Source organism: Rhinatrema bivittatum, chromosome 3, assembly GCF_901001135.1.
Source record: "Rhinatrema bivittatum chromosome 3, aRhiBiv1.1, whole genome shotgun sequence".
Lineage (NCBI taxonomy): Eukaryota > Metazoa > Chordata > Amphibia > Gymnophiona > Rhinatrematidae > Rhinatrema > Rhinatrema bivittatum.
Window position 1 is genome coordinate 296,316,924 of NC_042617.1, and position 16,511 is coordinate 296,333,434.

Sequence of the window (16,511 nt, forward strand, 5' to 3'; positions counted from 1 at the left end):
AGTAAAAATAATAAATAGTTAAAAAATATAGCATATGTTGTAAAACCAGCAAAAACATTTGGAAGATGACAAGTACCTAAAGATTGGATATTGCCTTTAAATATTTAAATAACTGTTATAGATGCCTAATAAATTAATCTCCAAGTTATTAAAAGAATGGGAAAGGGAAAAAAATTAACAAAACAGAAAAAATATATGAATGTGTAAAGCAATGCTTACAATTTGCATATGATAATCTTAAATCTTCATCAAGGAGTTGTAAGTAAAACCTGTAAAAGGTACCTATGGAGTTGATGTAGAAAAATCAAAATAGTAAATTTATTTACTTAAACATGTAGATACCATATGAATACATACTAACTTAAACATTACAAAAAAGTTACAAAAATTTCACAAAAATCTTTTTTAAAAAAATGTTACAAAGATATCAAACACAAGTGGGAAATACTGTGCTCAGTACTGTCGTATGAGATGTATATAGGTGCAAAATTAAAGGGAATGGATTGGAGATACTTCTAAAGATATGACTCATGTAACTATTTGAACAATGTGCAAACCATAAAAAAAGGGGGGGGGGACACCAGAATCAGAGTCGTGACGGGCAAAGAAAATCATAAGATAAGCACAAGAAATTGTGAACATTGGTCGATGTTACAAATCTTACCCTCCTTCTGTCCCCCCCAACTCGCCCCTTCCTTCTTCTTTCCCCCCCCCTCCTCTCTTGTTCTCCCCCCCCGCTCTCCACTCCCCCTCCCTTCCTAGTATTCCTATATCTATTTTCTCTCAGTCTCCCCATTTTGTACATATGTATATAATTGCAAATCTTGTTTATTATTTAATGCAATTTCTCTCCCATGTTTTCTTACCCCCTTATTCCCGTGTTAACATGTTTTATTTGTTCTATGTAAAGCGCCATGCATGGCGTCTGTTTGCGTTACACTGTGAACCGATGTGATATCCTGGATGAATGTCGGTATATAAAAATTTTAAATAAATAAATAAATAAAATGATTGCTAATAAGAGAGAAAAGAACATTAAACTCCATAGGTACCTTTTACAGGTTTTACTTACAACTCCTTGATGAAGATTTAAGACCTAAGACTGCGTTCCTGGTTGAACTACTGTGGGGGTGGATGCCAGGAGGGTCGAGAATCTTCCCCTCCCACACTAGAGGAGTATGTCTTTCAACTCCTCTCATGATAGTTTACGTTTGAATTCCCTTTATGGGGAAGCCCCTGGGGCTCCGTCCCATACAGGTCTGTCGCCAGACTGGAGCCTTGATTCTTTGAAATCTGTGCTCCTTCTTGCAGGCCAGGACCTGCAGGCTTTGGGGAATGGTAGCAGTGGTCATTTGGACCATTTTTGCTGGGGGTCCCGCCACTGATTATTGCACTGGTGGCTGCCTAAACAGTCAGCGACTTTATTTCACTCTCTCCTGGAAAGTAGGAATGTCTTCAGGATCGGGAGGCCTGATTCTCGTTCTTTTTCTGTCCCTTTGGAAGGGGATATACCACTGGGGTTCCAGAAGCGACTCTTATTGTTTCCAGCTTGGATGCCTGGTTATCCATCCCTTCAAGGGGTAGCCTATGTTACCCATTTCCCGGAAAAGGGATTTCACTGCTTCTGACTGGTGATTGCTCTCTGTTCCCTGTGAGATCCATGAGCAGGTCGGGTGATAGCTTTCTTAGATCATCCTAAGGTGCAGCAGGTCTAGTTTGTGAGGGAGTTATTCTGGATTCGGTCTCCCCATAGTACTTGGGGTCTCCGCTTCTGGGCAGCTCCCCGGTGAAGTTTAGAAGTTTCACCCACGCGGTAGTCACCTTTATTCATATCTGTTGAACACACAGTGTGTATTCACAAATGAATGCTCTTGCCAGTTATTCTCACATGTGGGACCTTACCTCAGTGAGGAGAGTTCTGGTCCATGTGCATCCTGGTTGATAGGTATACCTTTCAGCCTTTCTATATTCATGGCTGCATGAGTTAGGGGATGAGGGACCCTGCAACAGAGGTGCTCACTTTTGTTGCAGTGGCTTGTGAGTTATCCTTCTGCCTCTCCGAGATTACCCTGTCTGCAGACAGGGAGATCCTGGTGTGCGCAAATGTTGTTCCACTTACTGGACCACGTGGTTACTTGGGAGAAGTATATGTAATAATGGTCTATACCTTGGTCAGGTTGGTAGACAATCTCTTCCAAGCTCAGACTGACCCTGCCTTGGTACCCTTCAGATTTCCAGGCAAGTGAAGAAATCCTGTTTTACAGGGGTTGCACTTGCGGCATCCCTGTTTGCTGTCTCTTGGTAGAGAGTTTCTAGATCTCTTCCCTAAGAGGTTTGCTCTCAGTTTCAGCCGTTCCTATCAGGCTCAGAGATCTACCTTAGGAGGCAACTTCAGTTGTGTCATTGGGTTGAGATATACAGCCTAGGGCTTTTTTTTTTATCCCTGCACCCCCAGGTCTGCCTACTTGTGTTTTTTGCTCCTTCCAACTTCCAGGCAGAATGTCTGGGGGGAGGAGAGAAAAGCTAAGGCATTTGTGGTATATCTTCGTGTATAGCTTCAGGGAACGGTAGCCCACCTTTTCCTGTTTTTTTTGCCAAATTTTGGCTAGTACTACTGCCTTTAGCTTTTCATACTTCACTGGGTTGATACAAGTGCCTTCCTGCTCACCTGAGCTTTCCTGTGGAGGATAGCCATACCATTGACAGGGTGGTGTGTCGAGTGAGCCTCGGTCCTAGCTTATCTTCCTTGCTCAGGGATATGGGCTAGTGATCCTGTTTCAAGGATTGCCCTTTATTCCATGACACTGTTGAGTCACCCCATCTGAACTGGGAGGTCAGATCTGTCTGGTACTTTGGCAGGTAGGATCTGCCACAGACCCCGACACTTTTGCCTCTTATTCTTACAACCACTACTTGTTTTTTTCTTCCCCCCTGGTGCCTATCAGCCACTCATTGGGTGTGCTTCTGCAAATGCATTCTGTCCATTAGATGCTAGTAGACTGCATTTTGGAGGGCTCTCTAGCCCCAGTTGACTTTTTGCAGACTTCATCCAAGACTTCATCCAAGACTTTGCAGACTTCATCCAAGAGATCTCTTTTGGTGGGTTTTCTAAGCCTTTTCCTATATCCAGGGGGATCTAAGATTACAGTCATGGTCAGGATTCATTGATTGAAACCCTGTGATATTTTCCATGAGGCAAATTATCCTTCTTGTTGGAATTCTCATCACAACCCTGCCTTAGGTGCCTCTGCTATGTATCAGAGTTTTTGTCTGTTCGATGGTTTTCTTATGTAGAACCCAACGCTTTTCCTGCCTAGACCAAGCTTTGGGTTGGCTGCCTCACAGGCAAAAGGGGAGAAAGGTTGTGCTTTCAGCACGGGGGAGTTCCCTGCTTGGTCCTGCTCGGGCAGCCTCTGGCTTGGTAATCACCCATGTGTGAGGACTGCCATCCTGCTTGTTCTCAGAAAAAGCAGAGTTGCTTACCTGTAACAGGTATTCTCTGAGGACAGCAGGATGTCAGTCCTCATGAAACTCACCTGCCTCCCCTGTGAGTTGGTTTCTCCATGTATTAGCTATATCATGGACTGAGGGACTCTGCCTAGGGGGCAGGATGATAACTACAGCAACACATGCTCAGAAGGGCATGTTTGAAAGCTCTAGAATCTTTGAGATCAAAGTTCCAGACTGGGCTCCATCCTATGTCACCCATGTGTGAGGATTAATATCCTGCCATTCTCTGAGAACACCTGTTACAGGTAAGCAACTCTGCTTTCCCTTTGTGTTGGTTTTTTTTTTTTTTTTTGCCTTTGTCTGTGCATCATGGGCCCTGCAGTTTGCAGTGTCCTTGTATGGTCAGGCTAAGTCTCTGGCTCAGGGACTTGCCTGAGTTCTCAATAAACAGGAGCTCCATGAAATTAAGTCCAACCACTAGACATCGATGGAGGCCCAAGCAGAGAAGGATCTAAGATCAACCACTCCCCACTACTTAGCCTATGTGAGGAGGTGGGGGGTGATACCGAATGAAGGAATGTTTCCATAGGGGAAAGAGCTCCGCTCTCTCTGATAACAAAACTCAGCTAAATAAGTCACAAAAGGAGTCCAAGAAAAGCAGTAACCTGAACGAGAAAAGCTAGAAAGCTTTGAGCACAAATGCTTGTACTTTGGGCAATAAAATCCCATATCTGCAAGCCCTAATGGTGGAGGCGGACTTGGACGTTGTTGCTGTCACGGAGATGTTGTTCACAGAATCTCATGATTGGGATAACGGCCATATCGGGCTATAACTTGTTAAGGAAGGACAGAGAAGACAGAAAAGGGGGAGGAGTGGCTCTTTATGTCAAAAACAATATCCAAGCATCTGAGCTGCAAGGAAGATGGGGCAAAGAAGAAGCACTATGGGCTGACCTAAAAAAAGATGATGGGGCATTCATTTTTATTGGAGTGGTTTACAGGCCTCCAAATTAAATGGAAGAACTTGACAGAGATCTGGTTGAAGACATCCAAAAGATGGGAAAGAAAGTGGAGAAATGGTGATTATTGTAGATTTTAATCTGCCAGATGTAGACGGGAGAATCCCTTCTGCAGAATCTAACAGTAGTAGAAAGATAGTGGATGCCCTGCAAGGGGTTCTGTTCAACAAATGATAATGGAAACCCACGAGAGAGGGAGCTAGACTCAATTTAGTGCTCACTAACGGAGGTAATGCCTCTAATGTCCAGGTGGGTGCCAACCTCAGCACCAGTGATCATCAAACGGTATGGTTTCATATTACAAATAAGATACAGAGAAGTCGCATGAAGACCCAAGTTTTGCAGTTGAAAAACACGGACTTTGTTGAAATGGGGAAGTACCCGGAGGAAGAACTAGAAGGCTGGGAGAACAAGAAAGATGTGGAACAACAGTGGGGCCAAACTAAAGGGAGCAATTACCAAGGCAACTAATCTATATGTTAGAAAAGTAAAAGAAAAGCAAGAGAAAAATGAAACCTATCTGGTTCTCAAAGGAGGTAGCTGATAAAATAAAAGCTAAAAGAACAGCGTTTAAGGAATATAAAGGATCCCAAAGGGAGGAGCACAAGGAAGAATATCTGATGGAACTGAGGGAGACGAAGAAAGTAATCAAGACAGCAAAAAGTCAAGCGGAAGAAAGGATTGCTAAAGAGGTAAAGCGAGGTGACAAAACATTTTTCAGATACATCAGAGAAAGGAGAAAAGTCCAAAGTGGTATAGTGAAATTGAAAGGTGAAAAGGATCAATGTGTGGAGAGAGATAAAGAAATGGCAGAAATATTAAACAAATACAGTATTTCAGTTCAGTGTTCACTAAAGAGGACCCTGGAAAAGGACTGTCACTAGTTAACAAGAAACTGGAGGGGAGTGGAGTAGATGAAACTCCGTTTACAGAAGAGAATGTATGGAAAGAGCTAGGAAAACTGAAAGTGGACAAAGCCATGAGGCCTGATACTGAGGGAGCTCAGAGATGTGGACAAAGCCATGGGGCCAGGATACTGAGGGAGCTCAGAGATGTGCTGGTGGGTCCGTTGCGTGACCTGTTCGGTAGATCCCTAGAAACGGGAGTGGTGTCTAGGGAATTGGATCGAGGAAGAGCGCTCAATGTAATCTACTTGGATTTCAGCAAAGCTTTTGATACAGTCCGCACAGGAGGCTAGTGAATAAAATGAAAGTTTAGGAGTGAGTGCCGAGGTGGTGGCCTGGATTGCAAACTGATTGACAGACAGAAGACAATGTGTGATGGTAAATGAAACTTACTCTGAAGAGAAGAGCGGGTGTAAGCGGAGTGCCACAAGGATTGGTGTTGGGACCGGTCCTCTTTAATATCTTTGCAAGCGACATTGTGGATGGGATAAAAGGTAAGGTTTGTCTTTTTGCGGATGATACTAAGATCTGCAATAGAGTGGACATGCCAGAAGGAGCGGAGAGAATGAGACAGGATTTAAGGAAGCTGGAAGAGTGGTCGAAGATATGGAAGCTGAGATTCAATTCCAAGAAGTGCAAAGTCATGCATATGGGGTGTGGAAATCCGAAAGAACTGTTTTTGATGGGGGGTGATTGGCTGATGTGCACGGAGCAGGAGAGAGACCTTGGGGGTGATAGTGTCTAACGATCTGAAGTCGGCAAAACATGTGACAAGGCGATAGCTAAAGCCAGAAGAATGCTGGGCTGCATAGAGAGAGGAATATCTAGTAAGAGAGAGGAAGTGATGATCCCTTGTACAGTTCTGGAGACAGTATCTCCAAAGGGACAGAGACGGGATGGAGGTGGTCCAGAGAAGGGCGACCAAAAAGGTGGATGGTCTTCATAAAATGACTTATGAGGGGAGATTGACAAACCTAAATATGTATAAGGAGAGGAGGAGCAGGGGGTGATGTGATACAGACTTTCAGATACTTGAAAGGTTTTAATGATCCATGGTCAACAACAAACCTTTTCCGTTGGAAAAAAATCTGTAGAACTAGGGGTCACGATTTGAAACTCCAGGGAGGAAGACTTAGAACCAATGTCAGGAAGTATTTCTTCAGGGAGGGGATGGTGGATGCCTGGAATGCCCTTACAGAGGAAGTGGTGAAGACTAAAACTGAAGGATTTCAAAGGGGCATGGGATAAACACTGTGGATCCATAAAGGCTTGAGTATGGGAATGAAGAGAAGAGCCATGGGGGTGGCTTGCTGGAATATAGGCTACTACCTGGCGATTACTACCCTTACTCAATAAGCCTTCACACAGTTAATGCAACTCCAACATTGCTCTCTGCTTCAACGGCAAGGGGAAATGTAGAAAAGAGGATTTGCCTTCAGACAACAACCAACAAGGACTGAACTACAACAGTCTGGGTAAACAAATAAGAATGGGGGTAGTTTGCGGTGTTTACTACCCTAACCAATTAAGCCTGATACTTCTCTTTGAATGCATATACAGCGTTGCTCTCTGCTTCAATGGCAGGGAGAAATGTGGAAAAGAGGATTTACATTCAGACAACATCCAACAAGGCATTGATCTGTGCATTCTGGGTAAACAAGCATCGGGGGTAACTTGCTTGATGTGGAGGTTACTATCCTTAACCATTAAGCCTTATGCTCACCTTTGATGCAACTCCAACATTACTCTCTGCATCAATGGCAGGGGGTGGCAGGAAATTTGAATCAAACAGTTACCAAAAAGGGCCCTGAACTTGGTGGTTGGTGAAACAGATAAGTATGGGAAAATAAGTGTGGGAGCTTGCTGGGCAGACTGGATGGGCCGATTGGTCTTTTTCTGCCGTAATTTCTATGTTTCTATATTTCTGGCTGCCTTGCTGGTCTCTATGGGCCCAAGTTATCAACCTTTCTGGTGTCCTGGATGACCCAGCATCCCCTCCTGCCTGCCAGCATGCTCTGGCAGGGCAGTCTCCAAGGAGGAATGGGAGCATGAGCAGTTAGTACTAATGGTGCCTTGTCCCGCCCTAACAGCAGAGGCCTATGCATATCCAAGTGCCAGAGCACTGGTGGGAGTTGACTTTTGCCATGCTGTCAAGTGATGTGGTGCCCAGTGGTAATGGGCAGCATCTGCTATTTCTTATTTTTGGGCACTATGAGTGCCATTGAGGCAGTCAAGCATTTATTCCATGGACCCTGATGTCTTTTCCATTCCATTGAAGCATTAGTTCCATTCTCCGATGCCCATTTCTCGTTACCATCTAGCATACTACAGTGCCAGTTGCCACTGGGTGCTATCAGCCATGGGTTCCCTCAGAGTGCCAACCGGTGACAGCGAGCGCCGTTGAAATCAGCACAAGTGATAGTGGATGCAAGCATAGTTGGTGCTGTCACAATGCAGCACCATGGGCACCAGTGAATCGGTTTGTTCCTGCTGTTGCATGGGCAATAGATCATGCTGCAGTGTGGGCATAGGCAGTATCTGGTGCTGCATCGTCGGACACACCTTTGCCAGTGACAGCAAGGTCAATTCAGACCTAATGCAAGGTGATTCAGACACCATGCTGATTTAGAGTGCTGCTGCACCAGTGTTACATGCTGGTGTTTATTTGGTGACAAGGGATATTAAGTGCTGGTGCACCAAAATCACAGGTGCACTGAGATGTCTGGCCCCTATGTGCATAAGTGAGTTCCTACTCACTCCTGGTTGGACCATCTAGTTGGGATGGGTATCAGGAGAATAGAGGTAAGGATTGGAGCCTTTTTTTTTTTTTTTTTTTTAACTATGAGGGGGAGGAAAGGCCTCCAAAGGATCTCTACTATATTAGCTTGCAACCTGAATTCCCCTTCACTGGGTAGTTTCTGGGGCTTATACCATCACAAGTACTTTGGTCTTGCTGAGGTAGGGGACTATTCCCAATGATGGCACAACTCTCTGTCAGGGAGATGCAGAAGATTCAATAAGTCCCGCAGCTTTAAATAAATTTAATGAAAGATATCTTTTTATTTCTCAACGGCAACTCCATTGTTTGAGACAGCACAGATATTAAAACAGGGACCCCCGACACGGACCCGTGTTTCGCCAAACCCGGCTGCATCAGGAGGGACAGACAATTTAATGTGGAGTTCATCAACTTATCAACTTTGTGCTAACATTTGGGCTCTCCTTGCGAATCAAATGTTAGCACAAAGTTGATAAGTTGATGAACTCCACATTAAATTGTCTGTCCCTCCCGACGCAGCCGGGTTTGGCGAAACACGGGTCCGTATCGGGGGACCCTGTTTTAATATCTGTGCTATCTCAAGCAATAGAGTTGCCGTTGAGAAATAAAAAGATATCTTTCATTAAATTTATTTAAAGCTGCGGGGACTTATTGAATCTTCTGCATCTCCCTGGATGTTGGTATTGATTATATTGGAGTGCAGCTCTTTGCTCCTGCATTGTGTTGTGGACAACTTTCTGTCACCCATGGATCAGAGCAGCTCCTTACAGATATCCTATATGGAGCTAGGGGACAGAAAGGAAGGGTTAGCTAGACCACTATCTGTTTTGTTTCCCATGCTGGTGACCTCTTTGTGTCACTGGAAATCAGTTAAGGCATTTGTTTTTATGGAGGCTTTCAGGAATTTTTGGTAGTCCGAAGATGAATAACAGATTTGAAGAGAGAGGTGCATTGGATGATGAATACTGATCATATGTGTAGCCAGTGGAGGTTATTGATGGGTGCAGTTTGTTTTATTTAATTCTATGTTTTATTTTATAGTCTTTATGATTGATGTGATTTATTATGTGTTTTATGATGTAACCCACTTAGATATTTTTGATAATGTGGGATATAAATATCTTAAATAACGGTGTTCGGATCACCAGCTGCTTGCTCTGTTGCCAGTAGAGAAGTTTAGTAAGTGGAGGACCCCCTTCCATCTCTCCATCTCTGTCAGCGGCTGATCTTCACAGTAGATCAAGTTTAAAAACATGGCTTTTAAACAGGCATTTTACAAGGAGATGGGAGAATAGAAATTATTCAGGAATAAGCAGATAAGCACCGACACACAGTACTTAGGACAATACAGTAGAGTAGTCTATGAACCCCACATCACAACTAGCATATTGATAACACTATGTATGATAAATTTACCTGTAAAAGTACTTTCAGTACACTTGGTCATGACCCACTTCTCTAAAAATTATTTTGTCTAATGATATATTGTATCCGAGCCTTTGACGGTACCTGTTAGAATGTACTATAGTACACTTTTACCTACATTAAATATGTGCCTACATGTAAACCGTTGCGATGGTATATAACTTAGCGACGGTATAGAAAAGATTTTAAATAAAATAAATAAATAAATAAATAGAGTAGGGGGGCTCAGGGATCAGAGATTCATTGTCCAGATTCCAATACTGCCACTGTATCACCTCCCAGGTATTTAGGGGATGAGAATTTTTAATTAAAACCAGAGTATCCACAGTACTCATTATTAAAAGCAAAGTAATTGCTGCTGAGAAATGATTTAGCAATTTCTCAGTTATTGCTTGCCGTATTAAACAACTTACATCATAGGTAGGGGACAGGGGTCTGGTTGCATATAGGCTGCTGACCCTGTCAAAGTCAAAAACTTAGTCCCATCCTGAATGTAAGTGTGTTGTATTAGGCTTGCTAAGGAAAACCTTACGTTTTTTCCTCTCAGCGCTTTGCTTTTTTCTCAGAGAATGGGATGTTTTTATTCTCCCTTCTCTTGGTGAATTTGCTTCTGGGTAGCTACTCTTTTCCTCAACCGTCCTCATTATTTTGCTGGATTTAGGGTGGGAGGGGAAGTCGCACCACCACTTTGCGCTACCATGTAGCCTGGATATCACAAGACATGCAGGGGACTGTCCATGAACCGTGGTATCTCGCAGTATTGGCAATGGATTCCCTCTAATAGGAATCTGCTCCCCAGCTGTAGGTAAGGATTTTTCTTCCATATAAGGGGAATGTTTTTCAAAAACTTGCTGTGCAAAACATGGAATGTGTCAATTTTTGACAGTTCCAGACAAGTCTGGGTCATGTTTGGGTTGTACAGTGACCACTAAGGGTTAGACTGGTTCCATCCATTTCATATCTTAAATAACATCTACGTATTCAGCCACAAGTAGCTGGTAGCTGATTTATTCTGAAGTTGTCTAGCATCCTAACTATGACTGCATGCATGCTGGGTTTGGAATCTCTCATGAAGACTCCGCACTCAAGGTGAGGTCACTTAAGAATTTTCACCTCTTCTTTCAGTGGAGGGCAATAAATGTAAACCTGAAAGTTGTGAGGGTTCATTGGTTGACAAAGATGGTCTTTGACCATACAGATATTAATTCTACCTCATATTCAAGAGGTTGTTCTGTTGAAGAATAAGACTATCTTTATCAGTAAGACTTAAAGTCCTAATCCAAGTGGGCAAGGAGTCTGTCTTGATGGTCAGCCTGAATCTGGTCTAGAACTCTCACTGATCCCCTGGTCAGAGGCAGTGTCCAGATGCCCACAGGTGCAAACTGCTGTGGCATTCCTGTTTCCATCTTTTAACAGAGAGGTTTCTGGACTTCTTCCTCAGGATATTCTTACCCTAGACTAGAGTCTGGGATGTATTTGATTTTATGTCAGTCTCTCTATGTATACTGAGAAGAAGTGGAACTCTATTGATTGAGACAGACCTGAATGGAAGTTCATCAGGGAGTTAGTATGGTTGAGGAATTGCCCAACATTCATCTCTACAGCTTAGGGCTGATTCACTATCCCTGCAGTCCCAAAGTCTATCTGTATATCTTCTATTCCTCTGCATTCAGAAGAAATTTCAGTGGGGAAGCTATGGTGTGAAAAGAAACCGTCTTACTGTATGACTTATAGAAAAAGGCCACAAACCTTTTCCTGTTTTGCCAGATCCTTTTTGAAATGCCTTCTACATTTTCACAGGTTGATGATTGGCCAGTGCAATTCAATTTCACTTGGGTGAAATTGTTTATCACACGACCTTGCATATGCTTTCTATTGGGTGAGCTTCAGTCGTTCAGGCAATTTGTTGTTAATCCGCAGCTTCTTTTTGAAAGGCTCTAAAGCCACAAAGTCTGCTTAGGTTTCTTCGCAGCAACATAAAAAAAACTGTAAGGTCTGTAGCCAAGAGCTCTACTTTTCTTGGTTAGTGAATTGCTTTCCCTCTGCCCAGGAGGACCTGGTTCTATGGGACATGTCAAAACTCACTGTGCTGGAGCTCTGACTGCATCATTTGTGAACTGGGATTTTCACCAAACTTTTGTGATGCACCCCTGTTTTTGGCAGGGACTCCTGACACAAAACTGAATTTTAAACAGTCTGTCCTACAAAGTCCTCTTTGAGGTGTAGAACCACAACTCCATTCCCTCTTAGAGACCATTATTGGTCACACTGCCTCAAACACAAAAAATGGGGGGGGGGGTTTGGACAGATTATATGAAGTTGGTCTATCACCACCCATGGCTTTGGTGCTGTTTAATTTTTACCTTTTGTTTGAGGCAACCTGTGGCTTGGGTGTCCCCATATGTGACAACTACCATTTTGCTTGTCCTCAGAGAAAGAGAAATTACTTAGCTGTAACAGTGGTTCTCCGATGGACAACTGGATGTCAGTCCTCGTGACACTTTCTCACCTCCTTGGAGCTGGTTTCTCCAAATCTTAGCTTTATCATGGGTTGAGAGGCGAAGCAGGGAGGTAGCTGGGGCCGCACATACTTAGAGCATGCTCAACATTTTTAGAATCTTTGAGATCAAAGTTTCATGCCAGGTTCCATCGGATGATGTCATCTACCGGTATATGTGTGGACTGACTTTCTGCTGTCCAATCAGAGAAACCACTGTTACAGGTATGTAACTTCTTTCTCTAATGCTTGCCACCAGTGTATCCCACCTTCCCACTCATGCTGTGGCAGGGATATGTCAAGGATCGGGGATCTTGGACTGTGGGTGGAATAAGTAGGGAACCAGGAAGGGTAAAAGAGAGGGAGGGGGGCTGCATTCGTAGCAGCTTTGTTAGAAATGTGAGATTATTTGGCATCTGTATGATTTGTGCCTATTATTCAGTCAAATTTCAGATGTCAAATTTCAGTAAAGTTGTCACAATTCACTTTTGCTGATGTTATGGCTGGGATGGCCTGCTTGTATATTTTTATGACAAGATGGGCCTTCATGCACTGCTGAAGTGAACAAAACAGTGGAATAGAAGGTTTGGCCACAACTTGCTTTATATGGCTTGCCTAGGGGTTGTCAATGCACATAAAATGAAGTTGCAATGGTGGGAGGACAGGCCAATCACAGCTGGATGGGGCCCCCTGACCTGCAAGCTAATACCACCACCATGTTCGCAAGTTAAGGGAGATTGGACCCACTTCTCATGGGAAGGCAGTAGCCACCAAATTAATCAACAAACAAATCAAATGTAATTCTAATCCTAGATGAACCCAATAGAGTATAATGAGATTAATTTTGTATAAATAAAGCTGCAGCTATGCACTTATCCAAAAGTTGAAAAGTCTCCATTTCATGTTTAGAAAATGCAATGGGGGGGGAGGGAACCTGAGGGCTATCAGGTCCAGCTAGACAGGGTTATGTCTAAAGTTTTAATTGTGGGAGTAAAACCTAAATACAATTTTGGTATGGAGACTAATTTGTTGATTTGTGGTTACTACCGTTCAGTGACTGTAGTTTGCATATTCCTTTGTCACTGCAGGCAATATTTAAACAAGAAAGTTTAGACAAGAAAGGGAAGGAATGCAACACTAAATGGTTGGCTGTTGATCAGCAAAAGAAGTCAAGTAAGTTTTTCTCTTCTGATGCCAGCGATTGTTAAAGCTCTTCCCCATTATTGTATAACTTCCAGAAAATGCATGTAAGAAGTCGAACTGTCACTGGGTTTGCCAACTTTGAAAGACAAACTTGGAAGTGGTCCCTCTGTGTAGGCCAGCGCACAGATCTGTTTCTGAAGGCTGATTCTTATACCTAATTCTGTTATCCCATCCAAACTAGTGCAATATATTACTCCTGGGAGAATTCTGCACACAAAAACTTAAAATTCTGCAAACTTTATATTGGTCAAAAATAACACAATTTACATGTCAGTCTTTAAAAAATTAAATTTTAAATTAATACAGAAAAAGTTATTACTTAAAGATGCAGAATTTTAAATATTTTGAACAGAATTTCTCTAGAAATTCACTGTAAGAGTGTCCCTTCTACTCGCTCTCCCTACTCCCCTGGCCATTTTGCCCTCTCAGGTCCCAACTCCTCCACCTCTAGGCTCAACGCCTTCCACTCTATCACCAGTCCCAGAGTTTGAACCCGTTCTCAGTACTGCCCTTCACACAGGCTTCCCTCTGCCCCTCCCTCTCTCACACACATGCTCCCTCTCTCTAATACACATACACACACATCCCCTCATTCAGGGCCCTCTCTCTTGCATACACACCCACACAAGCTCCCTTTCTCTCTCTCACAAATACTTCCTCTCAGGCTACCTATGTCTCTCTCTCACGCACCCCTTCACACAGGTTCTGACTCACACATACACAATCCCTTCACATAGGTTCTGACTCACACATACACAATCCCTTCACATAGGCTAGCACCCTCACATACACACGATCCCTTTTTCATACACACAAGCTCCCAAGCTCTCACACATATACACACTCCTTCACAATCTCCTCATATAGGCTCCCTCTCTCTGAAACCCACACTCAAGCATCCCCCCAACCCCCGTTCTCTTACCTCCCATGCTCTCTCACCTCCCATGCTCTCTCTCACCCTCTTACTCTCTCTCTCTCACCCTGCCCTCCCCCACACCCCTCCCCTCATATAGGCCCCCTCTCTCTGAAACCCACACTCAAAAAACCCCCCCCCCCCCGCTCTCTTACCTCCCATGCTCTCTCTCTCACCCTCCCCTCTTTCACACCCATTCTCTCTCACCGGGGCCTTTATCTTTGCCGCGAGCGGAGCACACTCCGTTCACAGCAAATGGGGGCTTTACGTCTTTGCCGTGAATGGCACGCCAGGGCCTTCATCTTCGGTGCAAATGGAGCATGTCCCGCGGCACACATGGGCCTTCGTCTTCATGCGCTCCATTTGCTGCATTCCGCAGTCTCCTTTGCTATTTTCTGCACAGAATTCTGCAGTAGCGGAGAATCCCCCAGGACTAATATATGTATTTCTTTGGAAAGCCTTTTCTTTCCACATGACTCATTTCTCGTTGTCTGTCAGGTACTGGATAGTCTTTCTAACAGTTTGATTGGCTCTTAACCTGCTCAGGTATGACAGAGACTATACAGTGCCTTGAAGAAATTTTCACATCCTTGCATATTTTTCACATTCATTCTAACATCTAAAAAAAATACAAATCTAAATGCATTAAAGTAAGAGTTTCCTTCATTGCTCTACACAACATACTCTAACATCAGGGGTAGGCACTCTGAGCTGGAGAGCCACAAACAGGTCTAGTTTTCAGGATATCCATAATGAACATGTATGATGTATATTTGCATATACAGTAGAGGCAGTGCATACAAATATATACCTCGTGCATATTCATTGAGGATATCCTGAAAACCAGACTTGTTTGTGGTACTCTAGGACTGGAGTTGCCTGTCCCTGCTCTACATGTTCATTGTGAAAGAACAATTATAGAAATATTCCAAGTGAATTTAAAAAAAAAAAAAATTTATTGCGTAAATCTTTACAACCCTTGACTCAGTACTTGATGGAAGCCCCTTCTGCAAGCAATAACAGCCACGAGTCATTCAGAATCAGTGTCTACCAACTTAGCATAGCAGGATAGTTCAGTTTTTCCCATTGGCTGGAGATGATCTGTGGACTGCAGTCTTCATTTTGCCACAGATTTTCTGTTGGCTTCATGTCTGGGCTTTGAATGGATCATTTGAGGATATTCAATTTCTTCTTGCTGAGCCACTCCATTGTTTTTGCTTTGTGCTTAGGGTCACTGTCCTAGTGCAAGGTGAATCTTCTCCCAAGTCTCAGGTCTTTGGCAGACTTGAACACATTTTTGACCAGAATCTGCCTATACTTTGCACCTTTCATCTTTCCCTTGAACTTATCAAGTTGCAATGGAGAAGGTACAGAGAAGGGCAACCAAAATGATAAAGGGGATGGAACAGCTCCCCTATGAGGAAAGGCTGAAGAGGTTAGGGCTGTTCAGCTTGGAGAAGAGACGGCTGAGGGGGGATATCATAGAGGTCTTTAAGATCATGAGAGGTCTTGAACGAGTAGATGTGACTCGGTTATTTACACTTTCGAATAATAGAAGGACTAGGGGGCATTCCATGAAGTTAGCAAGTAGCACATTTAAGACTAATCGGAGAAAATTCTTTTTCACTCAACGCACAATAAATCTCTGGAATTTGTTGCCAGAGGATGTGGTTAGTGCAGTTAGTGTAGCTGGGTTCAAAAAAGGTTTGGATAAGTTCTTGGAAGAGAAGTCCATTAACTGCTATTAATCAAGTTTACTTAGGGAATAGTCACTGCTATTAATTGCATCAGTAGCATGGGATCTTCTAGGTGTTTGGGTAATTGCCAGGTTCTTGTGGCCTGGTTTGGCCTCTGTTGGAAACAGGATGCTGGGCTTGATGGACCCTTGGTCTGACCCAGCATGGCAATTTCTTATGTTCTTATGTTCTTATGTTCTTGTCCCCATTGCTGCAAAGCATCCACACAACATAATGCTACTACCACCATGCTTTACTGTAGGGATGATGTTAAGAAGATGATGTGCTGAACAACTTAAATCCATTATTAATTCCAGGAGTATAACTATTTTGTCTCCTGGTAATATCTAGGTTGGAAGACCCATAAGGAATGTGTTGCTATGTCCACGTTAAGCCTTTTTCTTTTATGGTATTACCTCGTATCTCCTTTATGTCCGCCCCCAACTCTAAGGTATTTCCTTTTGGAAAAATGTTATATCAAGAATGGATTTCCTTTTTGGATATTTCCTTTTTCTTTGGATATGTCATTTTTGTTTTCTGTAAGGATTGTCCTGCTTGTATTTGTTGAAAGTTAAGAAAAAAAT

At 43.2% G+C, this 16,511-nt stretch overlaps 1 protein-coding gene across 5 annotated transcripts in view; it reads left to right on the top strand.

The window, feature by feature from the left end:
* The window catches only part of SENP1 (SUMO specific peptidase 1), a 458,603-nt gene that overhangs the window by 300,866 nt on the left and 141,226 nt on the right, over positions 1 to 16,511 (top strand). For 2 of the 5 annotated variants that reach the window (XM_029595001.1, XM_029594998.1), the window contains one exon: positions 13,164 to 13,211. The exons of the other annotated variants lie outside the window; for them this stretch is intronic. In XM_029595001.1, coding sequence (XP_029450861.1) covers positions 13,164 to 13,188 — 25 coding nt within the window. In that variant the 3' untranslated portion in view covers positions 13,189 to 13,211. Of the gene's footprint in view, positions 1 to 13,163; positions 13,212 to 16,511 lie in introns of those variants that run through there. 5 annotated transcript variants of the gene reach the window in all.